General features: G+C 34.7%; 2 protein-coding genes across 13 annotated transcripts in view; one reads left to right on the top strand and one right to left on the bottom strand.

Annotated features, from left to right (window-relative positions):
* LOC143907764 (secretin receptor) overlaps positions 1–20,232 on the top strand; it is a 42,809-nt gene extending 22,577 nt beyond the window's left edge. For 7 of the 12 annotated variants that reach the window (XM_077424768.1, XM_077424752.1, XM_077424760.1 and 4 more), the window contains 12 exons: positions 1,477–1,568; positions 8,599–8,692; positions 11,423–11,529; positions 12,101–12,259; positions 13,634–13,728; positions 14,117–14,466; positions 15,557–15,687; positions 15,764–15,849; positions 16,017–16,161; positions 16,678–16,957; positions 18,041–18,207; positions 18,954–20,232. In XM_077424768.1, the coding sequence (XP_077280894.1) occupies positions 1,557–1,568; positions 8,599–8,692; positions 11,423–11,529; positions 12,101–12,259; positions 13,634–13,728; positions 14,117–14,466; positions 15,557–15,687; positions 15,764–15,849; positions 16,017–16,161; positions 16,678–16,957; positions 18,041–18,207; positions 18,954–19,073 (1,746 nt within the window). In that variant the 5' untranslated portion in view covers positions 1,477–1,556 and the 3' untranslated portion in view covers positions 19,074–20,232. Of the gene's footprint in view, positions 1–1,476; positions 1,569–8,598; positions 8,693–11,422; positions 11,530–12,100; positions 12,260–13,633; positions 13,729–14,116; positions 14,467–15,556; positions 15,688–15,763; positions 15,850–16,016; positions 16,162–16,677; positions 16,958–18,040; positions 18,208–18,953 lie in introns of those variants that run through there. The other 5 variants (XM_077424788.1, XM_077424805.1, XR_013259968.1 and 2 more) reach the window with 4 other exon arrangements.
* A 7-nt stretch (positions 20,233–20,239) lies between these two features.
* Scox (Synthesis of cytochrome c oxidase) lies at positions 20,240–21,863 on the bottom strand. Its single transcript, XM_077425243.1, has 4 exons — positions 21,704–21,863; positions 20,962–21,331; positions 20,646–20,851; positions 20,240–20,546 (listed from the first exon to the last, which is right to left on the bottom strand). Exons 1-4 carry the CDS (start codon positions 21,764–21,766, stop codon positions 20,364–20,366), a joined length of 822 nt encoding a protein of 273 aa, XP_077281369.1. The 5' UTR covers positions 21,767–21,863; the 3' UTR covers positions 20,240–20,363.
* Between the last annotated feature and the right edge of the window lie 330 nt (positions 21,864–22,193).

Below are 22,193 nucleotides of genomic sequence, written 5' to 3'. Positions count from 1 at the left end.
CCATTGATGACTCTGCTGATAACCTTGCGTTAATATATGTAAAGTTAGTATCCATTTATGCATACAAATAGCTGAAGACGCAATATGCCAACAATGTCAAATAATCCGTATTGCCAATAAATTCGCGAATGTAACTATGGTCGCATGTTACTCTGCCAAACTATTTGCATTTAATTTTAGTGTTCTAAAGTTTGCACTATGTTCCTCTCACTTTGTCGCATTAAGTTGCACTACAATTTTATTGCTACAACTCTTAACACAAATTTTATAAATAAATTAATCATGAATATAGAAATCATCTCCAGATAAACGTTTTATCTAACGTGTGTGACGCGCGATTTATTTTCTTTTCTTATAATTTATTTGCTTTCACGAACTATTAAACACGTGTCTATTACAAAGGTCGAATTGATACATACAGCAGTATGTATTACTATTCTGTAATGGATCCTTCGATATCCTTGACGACTCGTTCGCCGAACAAGTTGCGAAATTCCGTGGCTGATGTCTTCGGTTTTCGATCGATCGCTAATGATTATCGTATCTGGATAATAGATTGAAGGGCGTAGTGCGTTACAAAAGAAAAAGAGGTGTTGGTGTGTTGTCTGACCTACTAATACACAATTAAAACACAAACAAGGGCGCGCCGGCCCATTCCAGATATCTCGTCGATACGAGATTTCGTTGATTAGCTCTCGTTTGATCGTTCATCAACTTAAACGGGCCATTACTTTTTTACGTAATGAACTTTCGCATAACGTATACAATCTACTCATAGAATAATAAGAAAGGATATAATAATTTAATAACACCGATATAAGCTTACTTGATTGCTTCAATTTTCATAATAAGTTTTTACAATGAACTTGTTTCAACAGCATAAATATCAAATATTTTTTATTGATATTTTCAGCGTATCACACTTATCAAAAATATTATTGCTATTGTGCAGTTACATTTATATTAATTTTTGTTGATAAAAATACCGACGTGAAAGATTGCCTTTGTATAATGTGTCAATATTTATCAATTGAATCAATTGGGTATCAGCAATTTCATGTAAAATTCTTTCGTCAAAATATTGTCAAAGCTCTCGGTTGCAGATATTAAACTCGATAGTAACAGTCAATCGCCGTTTATTGCACAGAAGACTATAAAGCCACGTCAAAGCGTTCCTTTACACATGACATAATCTATATTGCACATGCTTTTACACGCTTTTAGTTCATGTATAATATAAGCTTATTAATCACACAATATAATAATTAACGTTTCATTCATAACTAATAATCGAAAAATTATCGTTTCGAAGTTATTAAAAATATTTGCGCGATGAAAGAAATGTTGCGAATCGACAGCGGCAACAACGATAGTTAACTATAAAAAGAAACCAGCGTCTTCCTTTCCCCTTTTTCACGATACCGGAGAATACTGGACAATATCGACGATTAATTAATAATGTGTGATATATTTCAGAACAGACTGTTCTGAGGGTCGGAAGAAGCGCAGCTGCGAGAAGAAAACTCACTTGGCGGACAATAATCCAAGAAAGCGCCATGGAAACGCACGTAAGTTATATCGAGTTATACATGTGATTGCATAATTATAATATTTATATTTTGTAAAATAATTGTGGCTTTGTTAATTTTTTCATCATCCAGTGACGTTTATCTCTTCAAATTAAGAAACAATATCAAATTATTTTATTACTGCTTTGTTATGTGATTTAATTTCAAACACGTTATATAGTTTTATAAAATTAACTTGCAACCATAAAAATTTATTTCAAGAAAAAAAATGCACAAAAAATATTAAATATTTTTTTGTTTTGTATACTTTCTATATATATTTAGCTGTCTTTTCTATATATGAACCTTTTTTTAAATATTATTTTCATAATATTCCATTAAATTATAAATCCGGAAAGTATAAAATTATAAATTTGTTGTCCCGTGCTGTACTTTATTAGTAATAATTAAACAACGATAAAATTAAATTCTGATGCTGGCTTTGTTAGAAAAAGAGGCAATCACAAATTTTGATCGAAAAAAAATCTAGAAACAAATAACAGAAGATTGATTCCGTCATCGTTTTCCGTCATTCGCAATCACGAGTAAACATTCTTAGTTTGCGTCTTTGCCATAACAAGAATCGCTATATTCTCGGTAATTCTTCCGATAAGAAACATTTGAAAGATTCTTACGAAAGAATTAAAGAAATACAAATGAGAATTGGAAAGTTTAAAAGAGATATGTTTGATAGTAGCAATCTTGAATTGTAACTCTTATTTATTGAATCTGCTTCTGTAATAAAAAATGTGGTAGGTATGTTATATGTACATATATAATATATATGGTACATTATATATTATATACAATAAAGCTCGAGTTACGTAAATATGCACTTGATGTACGCTAATCCACATCACGATCTTTCTATTCGTTACCAACGTGAAATCTTATGGTTTGCATGAAATCTGCAAACCTGGAACATTTGTTGAATGTTTCTGCAGATATCTTTAAATCTTCGCAGAGATAATTCGCTAAATATGCGTTAGAGACTTTATCGCAAACTATCAGCAAACGTTGGCCAACGTTTTCCTTGAAGTGTGCAGTAGAAAATATCAGAAGGGTCAGACGGATCATTTTACTTGTAGGCGGGCACTCGGACGGCCTTTCACATGGCGCAACTATAAATTTCGTTTTCTGAAATACTCTTTGCTACAAGAATTCTAAAAACTTTCAACTTGGTACAACTTGGATTATCGAGGAATAAAAACTTGAAAGAAATACAGCTTCAAAAGACCATTCCTGTTCTCCGTTTCGTTTATTTTGAATTTTGATTTTTCAAAATATTTTCATTGAATAGTGATTTAATGTTCCAGTCCCATCTAATTTATTTAGCTGACTTATTATATTTTTTACAGAAAACTTTTTTGTGTGAGTCTTACTAATAATAAAAACATAGTATAAATAAAAAGATAGAACATAGTATAAATAAACTTGACTTTTTAATCTAATTGTAAATTATTCAGAAGCAAACATACTTAAAACGGAATTGCTATGTAAAAAGTGATCTATAACATTCAAAATATATAACATCAAACATCTTGTACATCTAGAAAATATCAAGACTAGAATTTTTGAAAAATTATCTTTTTTCTTCGAAATAAATTGTATTGCCTAAGAAAACTTACGTAGTAATTTTTAAATAAATTTTTTTGTCTGCAACATTATTTGCTGAAGATCGCTTAATCATCAAGATATTACAGTTATGCTATTATCTATTTCGCGAATAAAACGGTTTTATGTGACTCATCAAGAAAATTACATGCTAAGAAAACTTCAAGTGGTTTGTTGGCCGTAACAAGCATGCTATTTTCAACCTCGTTGCACTCTTGTTGCAGCTCACTCCATTCTTCCGTTTAGTTTAGTCGAAAGTGCATTAGCGCGGAGCATTTGCAACGTAAATATTATTAATATTATTAAATTTAGTATCGATCCAGCGATACTAAATTACTGCGTAATATACATTCCTTGTCGAAATAGTTTCAGGTTTAACATCTAATATATAGATTTATTTAATTATAATTTGTGCATTTGAAAGCTGGGAAAAATCATTACATTTCCGTAACTCATTTGAATTAATAACTCATATTTGTTCTTCTTTTGCTTGTTTAAAAAATATCTGAATTCCTGCGACTTTTAAATTTTTCTTTTATATTCAAAAGACGGGGAAGAAAACTGAAAAGTTTAAAAACCTTTTTTAAAACAAAGATCTTCTGTAAGTTGCTAAGTAGTAAGTTTGCCAAGTAAATTTTCCGGGTTTAAATTAAACATTTACATGAAAATCTTACAGAAACCGAATAGAAACATTGCTTTTTTCATCGTATTATTGTCGGCTATTATTGCAGCATTCGCAAACGTTTGACACGAATGCTATACTCTAGCGGGATCAAAGCGTAACTTTGTCGCGAGGGTTCGTCGATTTCATAACGAGTTTTTCTCTGACACTTCCCCTTCGCGACGGAGAAACTTTTCTCTCGAAGAATCGTGCGCTGATTTTGTGTCAGTCTGACCAGTCAACTAAGTAGACCGTCGACACATTTCAACACGGAAAATGCAGCGATGTGGAAGTTTACAGTTATCCTGAGCAACCTACCTTTTCCAAGTTTTTAATACGTATAAATAAACAATCTCTTTCTTTCTTTCTCTTTCTCTCTCTCTTTTTTCTCGAAAAACTTTTATTCAGAGTCATTTCTCATTTTGTTCTTATACTTTTGATACTTTAATCTCGTTACTTAATGGCTTCTATGTTGAATGAAAGTTATAATAGTAGATGGTAACTCAAAACCACCAAGTACATTTGCTGTTCTAAAGGACTAGAAACACACGCGATGTTTTGCATACGATGTGCAGCGCTGTTTGTGTTATGCTTCGTACAGAAGACTGCTTTATGCTACACTGAGAAAATTGCTGTGTGACACGCTATAAAAATTTTTGTGCAATATATTACGAAAATATTTTATACCGCAAGTTTGCTAGAACAATCTTTGAAAGCAGCACTCAAAAAACATTTCAGTTAGAATTTCAAAAATCTTTGTCTAATTGTAAGTTTATCGAATTTAAATGAATCTACATCGATATATAATAATTCGCGGATTATACATATAAAGCGGATATCTGAGCGGACCAAATTGAACGTTAGAGAAACGATATCTCGCGCACGGAGATCTGCCACGAAGTATCAGCAATCGCTGTTATTGATGGCCGTCGTGTACCAAACGTTCTCGACATCGCGCTGACAAGTGTCCTCTCAGCAGGAAAAGCTCAAGTTCGAGCTCAAGCGAAATCCGGGTCCAATAGGGATGTTAGCCTTTCCTTGAATGACCGTTCATTTACTACCCCGAGTATTACTCTTGTATATACGAACCCTCGTTTACGTGATATGTGTTACAGAGAGATATGAGGGTCTGTTTCCGCCTACTTGTATAAGTTATATATAAGCAGGGAGAGAGAGAGAGAGAGAGAGAGAGAGAGAGAGAGAGAGAGAGAGAGAGAGAGAGAGAGAGAGAGAGAGAGGGAGTATGAGTATCTTTTCCGGGATAGCGTTTTGAAATGTCTTCGTTGCAATCGAACATTTCCTCCAAAGTGGCACATCAAACGGTATTAGTAGATAAAGAAATTTTCCTAACAAGATATTCGCAAAAAAAATCTAGGAGAACAATACAGCTTAAGAATCTTAAGTTAAGATACAACTTTGCCAAATGAAGCTATTATTAAGAATTATAAGGCATCTGAAACAGCGAAAAAATATGCAAAATATGTATTACAAAGGGTTTTAAGGGAATTTTTAAGTACTAAAACGAATGGCTTTACTTTTCTCATTGAGTATGAAAAAAGTTCTACAAAATTTTAATATAATAAGAAGCAAAGGGAGAAAGAGACAGTAATATAAAAGCAGCTTGTGCTTGAAACGTGCAAATAATAAATGTTTAAAAGAATACGTTTTTAAATCGTATTTCTTAAAAATTTCAAAACAATTATTCAACACTTTTGAGAATTGCTGTTTATTATAATGCATCAATATTTATTATTTATCTTTACATTTATCTTAGCAAAACAATTTCTGCCGACGGCGATGACCCTTCATATCACGTGTAACATTCGCGACACCTGAGAAGGTTTACCAATTATACCGGCAGCTTTGCAGACAGTGATAAAATTTGAAACTTTTATGCGGGCATTAGTACTCGTGTTGGACGTGCTCTGATTGTTTCGGAATGAATTTGCACGAATTCAGAGTCCGCAATGCGAAGGAAAAGGGGGATGCACCGCTAATTCTCCGAGCGTTATTTGCAGAGTTTATTTCGAGTACTTGACCTAGAATAATTGCGCGCGTTTTATGGGATCTGTGCGCGACAGGCGACATGCGTGGGAGAGCAAGTTAGAAGGAAAATAGAAAATTTTATCGCCTTGCCTTCACGTTGAGGAGGAGGAGGGTGGCACGAGGAAGAATGTGCGGCGAACTATGAAACTTTTGGAAACTTCCGGATGGATTTCTGCTTCGTATGCTCGAAAGAAATAGCCGGGCAAACGGCCATAAATCGCTTTCCCACATTCTATCACGTTCTATTTCTTTTGATGAGAGTTAAAGCCACACAGTTGCTTAGGATAATGTGGATGTTTATAAATATCAACCATATAACTACCCTCTGCGTAAACTTTTGTTTCAACAAGCTGTTATTATTATGCTTCATTACAATTGAGAATAACAATAATAATAATATTAATAAGTTTGATCTCAAATAAGCTGATATTATAATGTATAAATTATTTGCAAATATTATATTCACGTCCTATCACAGGAATTAAATATTGTACAATTTAGTTATAATTTATATATGTAACGATGCCGTGTTTTGCATATTAATTTGCAGCTTTGTAACCAACGGTTATATTACGCAAATGGATTCGATTATTGATTGCTGACGGTAGGTAACTCTTTGCTTTAACGTTGTTTGACAAAATCCATTGTAATAAGAATTTCCGGACAGAAATGTCCGCCTTGGTAATACAATCAGAAATGTCGTCAGATGGGATTGTTGTGTCGCTGAAGTGAAGAAAAAACGACGGAGAGAAGCATACAAAATGATAATACAACGAAAGAAAGTGGAGTGGAGTTTTGTTACGCACTGCCGATACTTTCAACGCAAATCTTAATTAAAAAATGGTTATTGATTTATTGCAGTTTAACACAGATACGTGTTATATAATTTTTTACAATAATTTATATAATTTGTAATTTATAACACATTTAGTTTGTTAAATTTGTACGCATGGATTTGGGTCGATGACAGAACATACGAATAACATCTACATTTATTGTTCCTGAATGTTATATAATGCTTAAATCTTTAAAGAATTAAAGTAGTGATAAAAAAATAACGGAAGAATAATTGATATTCGAAATCTATGCAAATTTTGTATCAGTTATCTTCTAAATATACATACTACATTTCTACTTTTATTTGACCTCAAAACAAGCACACATATATATATAATGCTTCTTTTAAAAATAAAAATAATAGAAGAAAAGAACCACAAGAGGTCGATTTTATCCTAGAAAAGTTCCATCAGCTTTACTTAAATTTACCGCAAATTAATTAATTCTTTGCTTTTTTCTAAAAATCTCTAATAGGGTTATGATATAGATAGGGGAAAAAATTCAATCAATGCTAAGTGATTTTGCATGCTGCAAGAGAATAAGCGAAAAACGACATTACAAGCTAATGAAAACAGGAAGGTGAATTTCTTCGTAAACCCCATAACCCGTTATTTGAAAGTAAAAATTTGTTGGAAACAGCGGTAAATACTTCTGGATATATGCTTAGAAATATAAATAGAAAAAAAATATTCGATAAGCGTTTAACTCTGGCGTATATTTTTTTTCCTCGAGAAAACGAATCACGGAATTTCTCAAATTCCGTTACGGGAAGCCATACAATAAAAGAGAAAAAAATGCAGTTAAAATGGGAAGATGCGGCTTTTACCGAGTTAAAAATCACAAAGGTGTTTATTCGGAGTGAGCTTTTCGCTTTCGCGTGGAAACAGGCGCATTTTCACGTTCCCGATGTGTTTTCACATTTCAATATGCCGATTCGATACGCACCGATACGCAAATTAAATACGGAGACTCGAAATATTTGTTCGATAACCGTATCTCGATTTAAAGCGAAATTATTTTATTTAACTTGATTTTATTTAAACGAATTTTCTACCTGAAATGTATGGAAAAAAGGTTGGAGAACATTTCGAACGTTTTATAAACTGGTGTTTCAGAAAAGATAGAAATGGGTGTATATTATAAATATTTGAAATTAGCATGATATTGCGCGAGAGAACATTCCGAGCAATCTGTATTCTATGATTCAGTTATATACATGGATATGAAAATATAATCGAATAAAATAAACGCACTGTGCGTACTGTACAAATTACAAATAAATAAATTGAACAATCTTTGATTGCAATGAAATTGCTGTCGTAGTCTCTACTATAGTAATTACTTTAACCATAACGTCACTTTAACCCTATCCCTTTTAGTTATAATTTCATATTTTTGTCAATAATTCTATCATAAAGATAGTCCTATCGTGTTACGTTATCGTCTTAAATATGAAGTATGGTTTCCATCGTACTTTGCTAGTTCGTAATTCACGTATAGATTTTCTCAAAATGTATCGTTCCCCGAACTGCGTAGTACGTAGTGAAAATTTAAGAGACCTATCTACTATCTAGCGAAACCACTGCCAAGGGAACGGTTTGACACTGTAAGGAGACATGAGAGGTGTAGCATAAGTGGGAGATGGCAACATCGCCGGTGAAATACCACTACTTTCATCGTTTTCTTACTTACTCGGTTAGGCGGAGCGCGTGCCTACCTGTTAACGTACAAGATAGTACCTATATACAGTATAATAGCGATATTATATAATAAAACATTAAAACATACACCAACAAAAGTACACCCGGTCGCACACTCACGTACGCACGCAAATACGTAATATATACATTGTTTGCATTGAATCTGTTTTAGAGAAATGATAACATCGACCGAATCCAGAAGTTGATGATTGACAGACTGGAATCAGAATCCAAGCGTTGCGATCACGGAAATATATCGGGACCAGGTAAGCAGGGTGGGATAATATTTCGAAAAAATGGAACGAGCGAGAGAACGATTGTGCGATGTGTCACGGGGCTGACATGATTTTCATTAAAAGAGCGCGTCCAGTAGTAAGACTTACCATATGCTCGAACGATCTTGAATTCAACGCCTGCTGCGAATGTCACTCGCCGGCTGCTTCGTATCATTCATCATATTGTAATCTCTCCATTCGCGCGTCTAACCTACTCGTGTCTGTATAGTCTCTGTATTAGGTGAAAATTACGACCAATCGTTAGACGTCGACTTGTTTTAATTAATATCGCTGTATTAGTTGAATACAAAACAATAGGCAAACTACGGGCCATTTAATTATATTGAAAAGGTGACGCGCGGGGTCGATCACAAACTACGAATAATTATTATTTATAATAGGATCGTAAATAATTACATTAATTTCTCCATTATTTTGGCAGCGTTACATATTAATAATATATTTCTTACGGCATTTACGTTTGTTTAAATATTATTATCGTGCTCGCATTATGTTGGCGTCATTTAAACATTTTTATATATAATAACGATACAATCACGACTCCAAAATTCGGAAATTTTTCATTTTTCCATTTTAATAGTATCGTAGTGAAAGAGAATTTAAGTCGCGAGATCAATTCGACTTCTTTGTGTTCCTGCATGGTTCGCAGAAAACAAAATAATTTACGGTGGTTTTTTTTTTCCAAGTATCGCGCAATTCTGATAATTAGTATTGGCGACAGTAAACAATTGAAAATCAACAGATTATAAACTTGCATAATGCACGAATGCGGAAAGATTCAAAGATGACGGACACGCACGATGCACGGACTAATGTTAACCGCACGCTCTCGCACGTGTCGCAGCACACGATTCGCGTTTTCGCGCGTGTATATACACACGCGCGTAAGTAAACAGCATCCATAGAATGTCTCCGGAGCAATTAACGTCGCAATTAATCTCGCATTGCGATGCTGGCCCGTTCGAGCAGGTCGACAAAATCAAACGCGAAGCTTATAGTGTGCCGCCATTAATTACACGAGCAGCATTGTGAATTCAGGCGAGAGTTTCACGAGTTTCATTTATTGTATCGCCTTACAAAAGGAAGTTAGAAGTGTTGCTTAACACGCAAATTGCGTTGACGATTTGTTGTTTAAACTTGAATCTTAATTTCCACGCGTAAATCCTTTCAATTATTAAGGCGGAACGATTAAACACATTCAGAGATCTTTCAAAAGCATTCGTCGCAGTTTGATCTATTCAAAAGAGAAGAACATTTTAAATTAATTGACGTTAAAATGGGGATAAATTGCGAAAAGCTCCGGGAAATTATTTCATCCTTTACAACTTTTACAATTATAAAAAATTTTTTTTTTTTTTAATGCAACTTGAAAGAATAAAGACGCGAATAATGTCGCGATTATAGTTCACACAGTTACACGAAGTTTAGAAGTACTTTTTATAATTCTACTGCTTTAAATACCTAATTCAGTTTTACTATTATTCATAATTTTATGGAAAACCTAGATTTTAAACACGGCTCCCGATGAACCAATAAACTTTTTTTAGTGGTCTTAGCAAAGTCTCGTGCATTGTCCTAATTATTATTTTAATAATTGTTTTAAATATATTTTCCCTAAACTTTTTTATCCAGCTATATAGTGTAATTACTTATACATATATTTTGTAGCTTATTTGATTCAGGATTATAGATACCGAAAAACTAAAAATGCTCTCGACACTCATAAATTTTATGTGCTTTTCTTCTCGCATTTTTAGTGTATTTGTTGATGTATCTATCTACTCTTATTAATATTTAATTATAATACTTTTTTATCGCATTCTCAACAAAGTTATTATACATATGTATATAGCGCGCAAAGGAAATATATGGTGCACGGCAGCGTAATTCACGGCTTATACGGATAACGTACGCGATAATATCGAATATTGTTTCGAGTGAATAGGGTAGCCTGCCACCCCGTGTGGCCTACTGTTCGCATAAAGAGTCGTGGATCCTTAATATACACGTGATGATACAGCTAAATGCAATTTTATACGGATCTCCAGGACCTAATGCATCCTATTCCTGTAAAAGCCGCGTGAAGCTCATCGCTGAAAGACCGCCGGCAATCCGGATGACCACGTCAAATTTGGCACTTAGCTTTGAATCACGATCCTGAGTGAACAATCCTAATCGTTCGGTGACCTATTATTCTCACCGTTGCCGCGCCGCCGCTGCTCCGCGCCCTGCCGTTTACGATAATGGCCGATTCGCTTGACGTAACGCACAACACATTTAATAATAATACAGCGGAATATTTATAACTGGATCTGTATATCGTGACTGAAATCCCATCGTCCACTGAGGAATCAGATCTATTATTTTCATCCAGCTCTACTGAATCGCGCCACCAGAGAAATCGATGCGAATTAACATAGAATATTCATATGTACGTTTATGAAACGAATATAGTTTATAAGCGCTCTGCAAATATAAAGAACTTAATGTAAAAAATATCTACGTGGTATCTTTCCAAATCGTAATTAAAAATTTATAAACAGGACTGTAAGGACTCCAAAAAAATAAAAACGTTGAGACAGAATATTTCCCAACCATATTTTTTCTTTGCGCGTCATATACGATAATAATAATTAGTTCGGTGCTTCAGATATCTTCGTCATTTATCTTTACGTTAACATTTTGATGCGATCTATTCAGGCTGGTGTCCCGAGATTTGGGACAAGATACTATGTTGGAACTCGACAGCACCTGGACAACTAGCTGTTCAGCAGTGCCCCTCTTACATCGTGGGTTTCGACGCTCATGTATGTAGTCATGTTAAATTCACCTGGATCGATCCTCGTGTAGATTTTCCGGAAACTACTTTCACTGGTAAAATTTTATTTGATGGAATAATGACACCGGAACGGATTAATATTGAGATTCTCGATTCTTTTAGAACTGAGAAACTTAATTAGAACAGTTTCTCGATCTAATAACGCCGCTCTCTGATTAAGATCCTCGCGAATCGACGATAAAATCCATTTTTCAGCTTTAAGTGAATGAAATGTCTTCGACATGGTTCGGCAACGTGTCTGAACGACTCCTCGATAAATTCGAGCTCCATTTTTCCTTGTTAGACAAAGCCTCGCTACGCGTCATCTTGTTTTATAACTCTTTTAAGTTCGCGTTTAAATACATATCTTTACAAATGATCCGCGAATTGAAATTCTACCTTAAACAAAATTGATTTGAAACATAATTTGAAGTAAACCTCTATTTCGGTGTGTGCTCTCTCTCTCGTAGCTCGAGAAACAGCGATGACTCCCGATATTTTTGTTAACGAATAATCATTGTCGAATTGATCGAAGAAATAAGAGGGAGTGCGTCTTTCAGGCATTCACTTCGAAGCGATGCATGCCGAACGGCGAATGGTACTGGAACGCCGAAACCCATAACACATGGACCAACTATACCCAGTGCTATCGAGATTCGCTGGTCACCGTCTTGATGAACATGTCAGACGTGCAGGCAAACAACGCTACTCTCATTAAGGTAAAGAAATAAGACCGTGTGACGCCAAGACAACAGTAGATTAATCCGTTTCGCTAAAAACGTATAAGGATAAGTAAATTCGGAACCTTCTTCTTTGCCGGGTTTCCGCGGCACCGCCCGCGCCGCCGCGCCGCGCGCCGCACGTCGTGTGGAAAACGACGGAGATGAAAAGATCGATCGGATCACACGGCGACGTGACGTCAGTTGGCTCTACTCATGAGGAAATGAGAGCCGTAAACGACGTTTTGTCCAGCGGGAGGGGGCGGCGTCACGACGCTTTGCACTATTCACGGGGACCCCGAGACGTTGCTGCGGAGTTAGTTTCCAGACTTGGACGATAATGAACCGAGCGGGCGAGCAAATGAGCCAATAACTTTGTCGTAACAGTGTTATCGAGGAGAGATCGGGCGGAAGATACTGAAAAAATTTTTTCATCAAGAGCTCTACGCTTCATTATTAAATCAGGCAGACGTCGCACAAATAGCGTCAAAATTGAGGCGTCAGCTTTAAAATCCAAATTAAAGGAAATCCTATTTTTTTAGTAATCACCTATCTTTTCTTTTTATCAACTTTTCAGTCTGTAAAGATTAGTATGTATAACGATATATACAGCGAAAATAACAGAGCAAATAATTTCTCGTTATAATTTTAAAGACGTTTACTAAAATCGCTCAATAATTAAGAGGATTAAATAATAAATATATTTGAAACACAACGTGACAGCTTTAATGCAAATTTAATACAAACTTGACCATAATTTAATACAAGCAGATACGATGGAAGCGTTTTGCTCAATGCGTGAATATAGGACGACTATACAAGTTTCGTAGAGGAGCTTTCGTAAAACGACGACGAAATCATAACGTAATAGCAGGCAGGGATCTCCTTGAGGATCACAAAGCTAGCATGGAAGGAAATACACATCCTAAGACAAGGAATACCGTCAATGTACTGTACAATAGAGATCTGTATAGAAGAGAATTAGAGAGGTTTATGAAAGCCATAAATTAAACAAAATTTCAATTCGTAATTTGCTTTGCTAATAGAGATCATATAACGACATTGTTGTGGTAGCTTTGTCGAATAAATTAATTAGGAAAAGTTGCATTTGAGATTGCTTACATGTAAAAAGTCAATTTAATCATTTATTAATGTGTGTGTATACGTCAATATATATATAAATTTCCAAAATTATTTAAATTTATAATTTATAATGATACTTTACAGAAATTAATTTAATTATTGTTATATTAATTTTGTAATTAATTACGAACGTGCGTCACCGGTTAATTATTTTATCAATTAAATTTTCATAGGTAAATGGTAAGTCAATAATTAATTATTTCCCATTTAGAACGCAATTGCATGTTGTAGAAATTCTTCCCGATCGTCAAGACCATCTCGAAACTCGGCTACTCAATCTCGCTGTTCACTCTCATCATTGCATTTTGCATTTTGGCCGCCATCAAGTAAGTATATTTTATATAAATGTACGCAACACATGATTACAAAACAAGAGGTTTTGTTGCCAACATTTTCGATTCTCTTAATATAAAAAGACTTAAAAAAAATGTCAGATATCTCTTAAAACATTTTATCGTATTTTTATTGTTCCCAATATATCGCGTTGTAAAATAAAAAATTTAACGTCGTGGCTGCTCCTGAAAGAGCAATAAATTTTAGTGTCTTGTTTACGCTGATATAAAATCGCAAATCTTAAAGATCACCGCGATATTTTCATCGGGGCACGATCAGTTTCGTTTCAAAGTCATATCGTACAATGTCGCATAGCACCGCATAAAGTCTCGCATCTCCTAATGTCCTAATCGAAACGTAATTCGCGTTGCCACGTTCAAGTTTGTCTCCCATCGGACGTAGGAAATTGCGATGCCCACGGAATATATTGCACATGCACCTGTTCGTCTCATTCGTGATGCGAGCATTCATGGCGCTACTGAAAGACGTACTCTTCGTGTCCGGCATCGGACTGGCGGAAGCCGTGATCAAAGTCAACGAGGGTTACTGGCTGCTCGACGAAAAGGAGAGCAATTGGCAATGTAAGACGTTCACCAGTCTGTGGCAGTACTTTATCCTGGCAAACTACTCTTGGATCCTGATGGAAGGTATATATCTGCACAACCTGGTCTTCCTGGCGCTTTTCACCGATTCCACGTCTAGCATCACAGGCTACGTCGTTTTCGGATGGGGTAAGTAAGATTAATCTCAGAACGTACCGTTAATTCTAAAGGATTTTCGGGATTTCAATCACGCATATCTCTACATTAGTTGTAATTTACTTCGTGCTCTTTAATTAATATAACTATTTTATCATCTTTTAAATCTTTTTGATGCTTAATATTAAGAAAATATATAAGATAAAAACTTTCTTTAAATAAATTTAAAGAATAAAATATTGACACTTTCTTACTCAGAATTTAATCTGAGATTTAATTATCAAGATTAAAAGGCTTTGTATTTATATTCAAAAACGACTGAAGTCGACGATAAAGTCGAATCAATAATTTGTTCTTATTATTTGATTAATCTGCAAGGAGATATTCTTTTGTTTTAATAAACGTTTATATATACGTTATCTTTTTATTGCTCTTTGTGTGTTCTTTAGAGCGCGTTTAAAGATATTTAAAAAATATACTTTGAAATTTTTTACTAGTAGAAATCAATCGTGTTTAACGTGGAACAAGAGACAGAATAAGTCTGCTTGGTGTGAGTCTCTTCTGAAGCATCCTGACTGTCTTCGGCAATAAAGGGTAACAGGATTCCCTACAGGGAAATGTAGAATCTTTCAATTTTCAGGAATTCTCAAGAATTCTTGAAAATCACGACGGTTCTAACCGTGCGTGTGCAGCGATACGAGCAACATCAATAATGACATAATTTCGACTACAAAACTAAGTTTTTTATTATACATATTTTTCTCCCATCTATCTTTTTCTCAAATAGTCATAAACGACGTTATCTTAAAATTATCTCAGGCATTCTTTTATTTTAGTTGTAAATATGTACATACAATATATTATTTTATACAATGTATACCATATACACACACATATTGATATTTTTTAACTCTATCATTTTGAAATTATTAATTCTTAACGAATATTATATAATTTAAAAAATGTATTTGTATCTTTTCCTGTGATTATAAACTTTGGGGGAAAAATCAGAAAACACTTTATACTAAATTATTTACTTTCTCTTGTCGTAGAGAAACTTATTATTATAAGCATAATCCGTTTAATACATTTCTAATGCGATTGTCACAACTTTGCCTTACAGGTTTGCCAGCTATATTTATCTTACCCTGGGTAGTTACGAGGATCATATTCCAGGATAACTATTGCTGGACGACCAACGAGAACTCTCTCTTGTTCCTCTTCATACGGGTGCCCACGATACTCTCTATTTTGGTAAGCATGCCTCGTTGCGCTCGTAATTAATTCAGTCGCGCATTAAAATCCATTTGTTCTTATCTGGCTACGCTAGATAAATTTCGTGCTTTTCATCAACATCGTAAGAGTGCTGCTGGTGAAACTCAAGTCTACCATGTCGGAAGAAACGGAAAGATACAAGTAAGCTCTGTGTGTATGTGTAACAAAAGTTATATTTCCGCTAGAAAAATACAATATAATTTAAAATATTATTTTCGTTTTGATGAAATTTTTATGATGAAATGGTATATGCATAAAATTATTTTATATATAATTGAATATACAAATATGTTTAATATGATAATTAGGCGATGGACTAGAAGCACATTAGTTCTGGTGCCGCTTTTTGGAGTTCACTACGCGTTCTTTATCGGGATGTCGTATAGCATCGGCGTAAATGAGACCGTAGAAGTCGTATGGCTCTTCTGCGACCAGTTGTTCGCATCTTTCCAGGTAACGCGCAATTATTAATATAGCACTAATCTACTTTACTGGTCGCCAAACTGCCTTAAAATTATTACGCAAGAAATTGTGCGCTCGTAACGACTTCATCAATTATGTCTCACCAACTAGCTAAATTGATCAATGTTGCAAAAATGGAGCTAATTAACCCATAAAGTTAAAAAAAAATTTAGTTAAACGCGGTCGTGGAGCAGATATAATTGGATAGATAACTTTATATCTTAAATTTGATACTCAGAGATGCTGCTTACTAGTTTTATATATCTTTGAACAGTGAAATATTTAAACAGCCGCACAGATGGTAGTTTAGATTTTTTTGAACTTATTGTATAATTCCTTCTCTTTCTTTTTATCTCTTACTGAATTTTAATTCATTGCATTCTTTCTCTTAACATGTATTTTTTAACTAATAAAATGTAAATTTAATTAACAAACAAACGCATGATTATTAAATGAAAATAAAAAACTAAATAAAAAACTAAACTTTTGTCTTTATGTTTCTGGAAGGGCTTTTTCGTGGCGGTGCTGTATTGCTTCCTGAACGGCGAGGTGAGAACCGAAGTATCAAGTACATTTCGTGGTATCAAGTGGATACACCGCGGGATTCGATGGGGCCAGAGACCGTCGACGCATTCAGTCAGCACGTGCAGTTGCAACAATGTCGCAAAATCCAGTCGTCGGCACTCGAGAAGGCCTAGATGGTGGAAGTCGCGCTGGAAGGCGCCCTCCTATTTTTTCCAGGATCGTGCCATTCGTCGATCCACCCACTCGATGGCGAGTACACAAGGTGTCCCCTTAAATCCTACGAAACGTCGTGTCCCTTTATGTGTGTCTCGTTCTTATTAAGTCATGGTGTTTCGGAGCGACTTCGATTGAACTTTAATTAACCTTATCGACGTGATTGCAATCCAACGAATTGACTAAATTTTCTAAGTAAAATTCATTGTTTCTGATCTAATCTTTCTCTCCGTATACATTAAACAAAAAATTTATAATAACTCTATTTATATTTATATTAAGAAAATGACATAGGCCGTACTCGATAATTTAATTGCCAACTAAGTTAATCGAAGTTAGATCGAAGTAACTCTCTTGTTCAACCTGTTTTGATTTTACGTTTCTTTAATAAGTGATTAAAAGACGGGCTACGCTGATAATTTTGAAAAAATGATTACAACTCTTCTGCCAAATTTTTTCCAGAATACTTTAAATAGGCTTTTATTATTTCAGAAATTTATAACATGAAAATACGAAACAATTATTGCATTTTTTTAATTTTGTGTAACTTAAATTAGAGCCTGCAGTTTCACCAACGATTAAACTCACTCTTTATCTTTTTCTAACTGCCCCCCTTAGAAAGAGACGAAGAGTGAGTTTAATTTTAATCGAAGGATACAGTTAATCGGAGATGGTGAAAGCGCCCCTTAGTCGTTTTTAACCCTTCGAATAAATTATATGAATGATAGATAAATTAGGTATCGTGGTATTTAACTAATTGTAAATCGCTAAACATGTAACCTTATGGCATAACAGATTTATTTAAAAAATTCGCTACACATTGATCAACGAGAATGTTAGACGTTAAATAAGTGATACTCGAGGTCCTTTTTCTCTGTCGCCTTAGAAATCCTAAAGTGGGAATATTTCATAGCTATGCTAAAAATAATACAGCACGATACACCGTGAGAGAAGTCAGACGTCGCGACAAGTTGGCGCCCTTAAAATGACTAAATTCGAAGTCAGAGAATCCGGTCGATACCGTTGCTGCAAAGAGGAGCGTTCACTTGAATGCTCGAAATCTACCCGAGTCGCAGCGTTATGCGGTACGCAACATATTGCAACGTATACGACCCGCAATGCAATTTTGCAGATGTTGGAACGAGAGGAGGTAGTTTAGCGAGCAGCCATGGGTACTTAGAGATTGCCGGTAACGGCCAGCCGCCGCCGACGCAACCAACGACGCAGGCTCATCATGCTAATCATACATCACTCATGTGCAGCAAGTACACGGATCAATCGCTGCTCTCTTTCTGCTCGGTGAGTATCATCGTTTTGCACGAGTATCCGCGAGTATCGCGTCACTATAATACGTAATACCCGTACGCCAGTTGCCGATAAAATACCCTCTCTCTCTCTTTCTCTCTTTTTTTTCATCGTGCTCTGATACCATTCAACATCGCGGAATAGATATGAAACTGAACGAGAAAGCCGGGCAAGAACAATAAATCTCGAAAGCGCAAATATTTAGACATTTAGAGAGACAGGAAGAGATTTTTTTCCAATTTGTAATTGTGTAAATAAATCAAATAAAATCAAATAATCAAATAATCATTAAAAAATCAAACTTTTGTTCGTAAACACGTTGATTTTGTTACGCTTGTAAATTTATATTTATATTTAATTTAATATAGAAGAAGCAATAAAATGTTTCGTAGGGCTTAAAATTATTTTTATGTACCGTTAATATGAGATTAAATCGAAGATTTTAATATTGGGTAACACAACACTCTTTTAATTACTACACTGAGAAATATATTTGACATAATTTAACTAACACGTAACAATGGCAATCGTCTGAATGGATGACAAATTAATTCATTTATTAATCGAAGGTTTATCGTGCAGATGTCCAATGTTTTTTTCTCTGAGAGAGAGAGAGAGAGAGAGAGAGAGAGAGAGAGAGAGAGAGAGAGAGAGAGAGAGAGAGAGAGAGGTGATTAACTCCATTTTCCTGACCCAAAGTCGCTTTCTGTTGAATTAGCGAATGATTGTCTTTCTTTTAGACATCGGATGCGTCGGGGCCGAACGACAAAATCCGCGACCAGCATCGATGGAGCGACTCCGAGTGCTGTCACCTCGCATACGAGTTGCACAATCTACATCAGCATCGTGGACACCCGTGATAACATCCATGTATTTCACGATAAAAAGGAAAAAGAACGCATGTTGCTTCTCCCATAAACGTTCAACGCGCATTTTTAAACGAACCATCGTCCAAAAAGAAAGGGGAGATTTCTAAATCCTGTTATAAATTCTTGAAGAAGCAAAAAAATAGAAAAGGATAAAAAAAGTTTATTTCTTCGCTCATTTTCTTGCTCCGTCGCGACTTTGCAAAACGGTGAGACTGAGTTTTTTTCTTTTAGCTCTATTATATCTTTTTTAGGGATATCGTGTCATTTGCGTAGCTGTCCATATCGTAGATCTTACGTCGTGCAAGTTTATGTGTAGGATAATGTACAGACAATGTTTTTATATTTTAGTATTTTTAGGGATTTCTTGGAATTTCCGATGATCTCTCGTCGACGTACCTCGGTGTTTCGAAACGCTATGTGCGCTGCGCCCGCCGTCACTTATACCTGTAATAAAGCTCAGTTCTCCGCGAAAAATGCTAAACTCGGCACACACGTTAGACGTTAGTATAAATAAATAAAAGCTGCTTGAACTTTGATACAGCCATATCGTCGCGCATCACAAGCCTGGTATCAGCAATTTTATTAGCAACTATATGTTGTGCTGCAAACATCACGTAAACATTAAGACTTAAGACGCTTTTGCAGGTGCTTTAACGACTATGAAAGTTACTCTATTTTTACATATGGCGGAATATAGACTCAGGATATCACAATACGTTCTTTCGTTCATTCGTTATCGTTATAATATCGCGATATAAATCGCTATTTTTTAAGCGCGCAACAATATTGAAAATCTTGTTCGACAACGTCTAGTTTCCAAGACTACTAAATATATTTAAAAATAATATCTATATGAGAGATAATATCAATGTTAGGCAAATTTCTGATTAAGGAAAGCATCGATAGCGCTGCCTATCGTGAAGAGCGTTATCAATTTTAAGATAAGAACGTTTTACTCCAAAAATAAACGTTCGGTAAAACATTTTACCTCGTAAGCTCTCTCACTACGTGTATGTAAATGTGTATATATTTGTATCAAGATCGGATATGCAAATATTTGATGTATCAATTACACAAATCACGTTAATGTATAAATTATGATACATCGATGTAAAAGGATGACGATAATAAATCTTTTATTATCCATCTATACTTTATATATATATATATATATATTTATTTATTTATACATATATGAAATATTAATGTACGACATACACAAATTTCCTGTAGCACAATACTGACTTAAAAATTATCTATACATAGGAATGTCACAACGCTTTATAACACTCCCTTGAGTGGCAACGATGGCAGCCAGGAAGAAGTATCGTTCTTTAACTGATCATATTTCAACTTGTTTACAATGATGCTAGTCACAATCTTCTCTACGTCGTGCGTTTGCCCATAGTAATCCACGAACAAGCCCTCTGGGTCTACCAAGTATATAATGATCGTGTGATCCACCTAGAAAAAGGAAATGCAGTATCGCAAAATCGATGCGTACTAAATCGCTTGTATAATCTTATGATTATTAAAACTGCTTTTAATTTATGATATACTAACAATATAGTCGTCGTCCTGGTCTTTAGGGCCATTACTGTAATAAACTCTGTACACCTTGCATGCTTGTCCAACTTGTTCGGTACTGCCAGTGAGACCAATGATCTTATCGGAGAATTCCTTGAGGTACTTGCCGACAACGGTGGGTGTATCTCTGTCTGGATCCACTGATATGAAAATTGGTTGTATCTTCAACGTGTGTTCTTTCTCTGCAAAAGCAGAAATAATGTACTTTATCGGCCCACACGTACAAAATGCAAGACGTCGGTAGTAAGTAATCATTTTTAATTATTATAATCGATTTAAATCTAACACTTACCAAGAGTGTTTACCACGTTTACCATCTTTTCAATTTCGTCGGGACAAACATCTGGGCAGTGCGTAAATCCAAAGTATATCAACACCCATTGCCCCAAGAAATCATCAGACTTCACTATTTTTCCCTCCGTATTCACCAACTCGAATTTGCCACCGATCTTAGCTTTGCCCAACTGTCGTCTTCTCTCCCGTGCCAAGGTCTTATCTTTTTCCTCTCTAAGGTGATGCAAATATAACACAAAAGCAGTACCGATAATACCGGAAACTGTCAAACTTTTCCATGTAATTGGTGATTTCTTTTTTATTTTTGTCGCGTGCTTGGGCAAACTAGACTGTTGACGTAACGCACTTGATGTATTTATGTATCTAAACTGAATAAACAAAAAATCATTACGTAAACTTAAAGAAAACTTAATAAAACATTTTTTATATATTGAAGTTTACTAATAGAAAAAAGAATACGTTTAAACAATTTTTAAGTATTTCAAAAACACTAAACATAGGATCTACGAGCAATATACTAATTATAAGTTGATATAATCATATGATCCATAATTTACATATGTCTTTTAATAATGTTGATACTCTTTCATAGCATTTATAATCTGATTTTCATCAATATTTCAAATAATGACTATGAAGCTTTCATTTTTAATATAAAAATTAATAAACAAATATATAAGTTAACGGTATGCAACAGGGTGTAAAATATTATCGAGAGTAGATTTTTCACGAAAAATTACCTTTGTAAAGACATTGTACGTCCTATTTAATAACGCAACGGATCTTGATAATACGGTCGACATTGTACTGACTACTGATCGAAATAAACTTTTTTCAAAGAAGAGGTTATGTCACTGATCACTGCCGGTCACAGCTGGTCACCGCGCTCCGACCTCCGACGTATACACAGGTATTCAAAGAACATTTATACATGAAAAGAGATGTCGCCATATTCCAGTAGTGTTAATTTTACCATCGGTGGTAAACTTATCGGAAATCGAAAGTCAATGATCAATTTTGAGTAAAGTGTTTTATTTTTAATGTTAGTAATTAAAAGTTATGCCGGCTAATTATTAGATAAAGTCATTAATAAGTTTCATCCGCTTGTAATTTCTTTACCTACCTACTTTTTCAATCAATTAAAATAAAATTGACAAAGTATCACAAGAAAATTTGATTTAAAAAAATAAATAAATAAATATATATATATATATATATATATATATATAT

Source organism: Temnothorax americanus, unplaced genomic scaffold (assembly GCF_048541705.1).
Source record: "Temnothorax americanus isolate GAGA-0224 unplaced genomic scaffold, ASM4854170v1 Scaffold11, whole genome shotgun sequence".
Classification (NCBI taxonomy): domain Eukaryota; kingdom Metazoa; phylum Arthropoda; class Insecta; order Hymenoptera; family Formicidae; genus Temnothorax; species Temnothorax americanus.
The sequence above is the reverse complement of the archived record's forward strand: the minus strand, read 5'-3'. Positions and strand labels throughout refer to the sequence as shown.

Bases quoted from the DNA above. Each gene is read 5' to 3' on its own strand.
- Scox (XM_077425243.1), bottom strand. From the start codon at position 21,766: ATGTCGACCGTATTATCAAGATCCGTTGCGTTATTAAATAGGACGTAC. The intron at 21,332-21,703 runs GTAATTTTTCGT...TTGTTTATTCAG, and splicing joins CGTACAATGTCTTTACAAAG to TTTAGATACATAAATACATC. The intron at 20,547-20,645 runs GTTAGTATATCA...TCCTTTTTCTAG, and splicing joins ACCAGGACGACGACTATATT to GTGGATCACACGATCATTAT.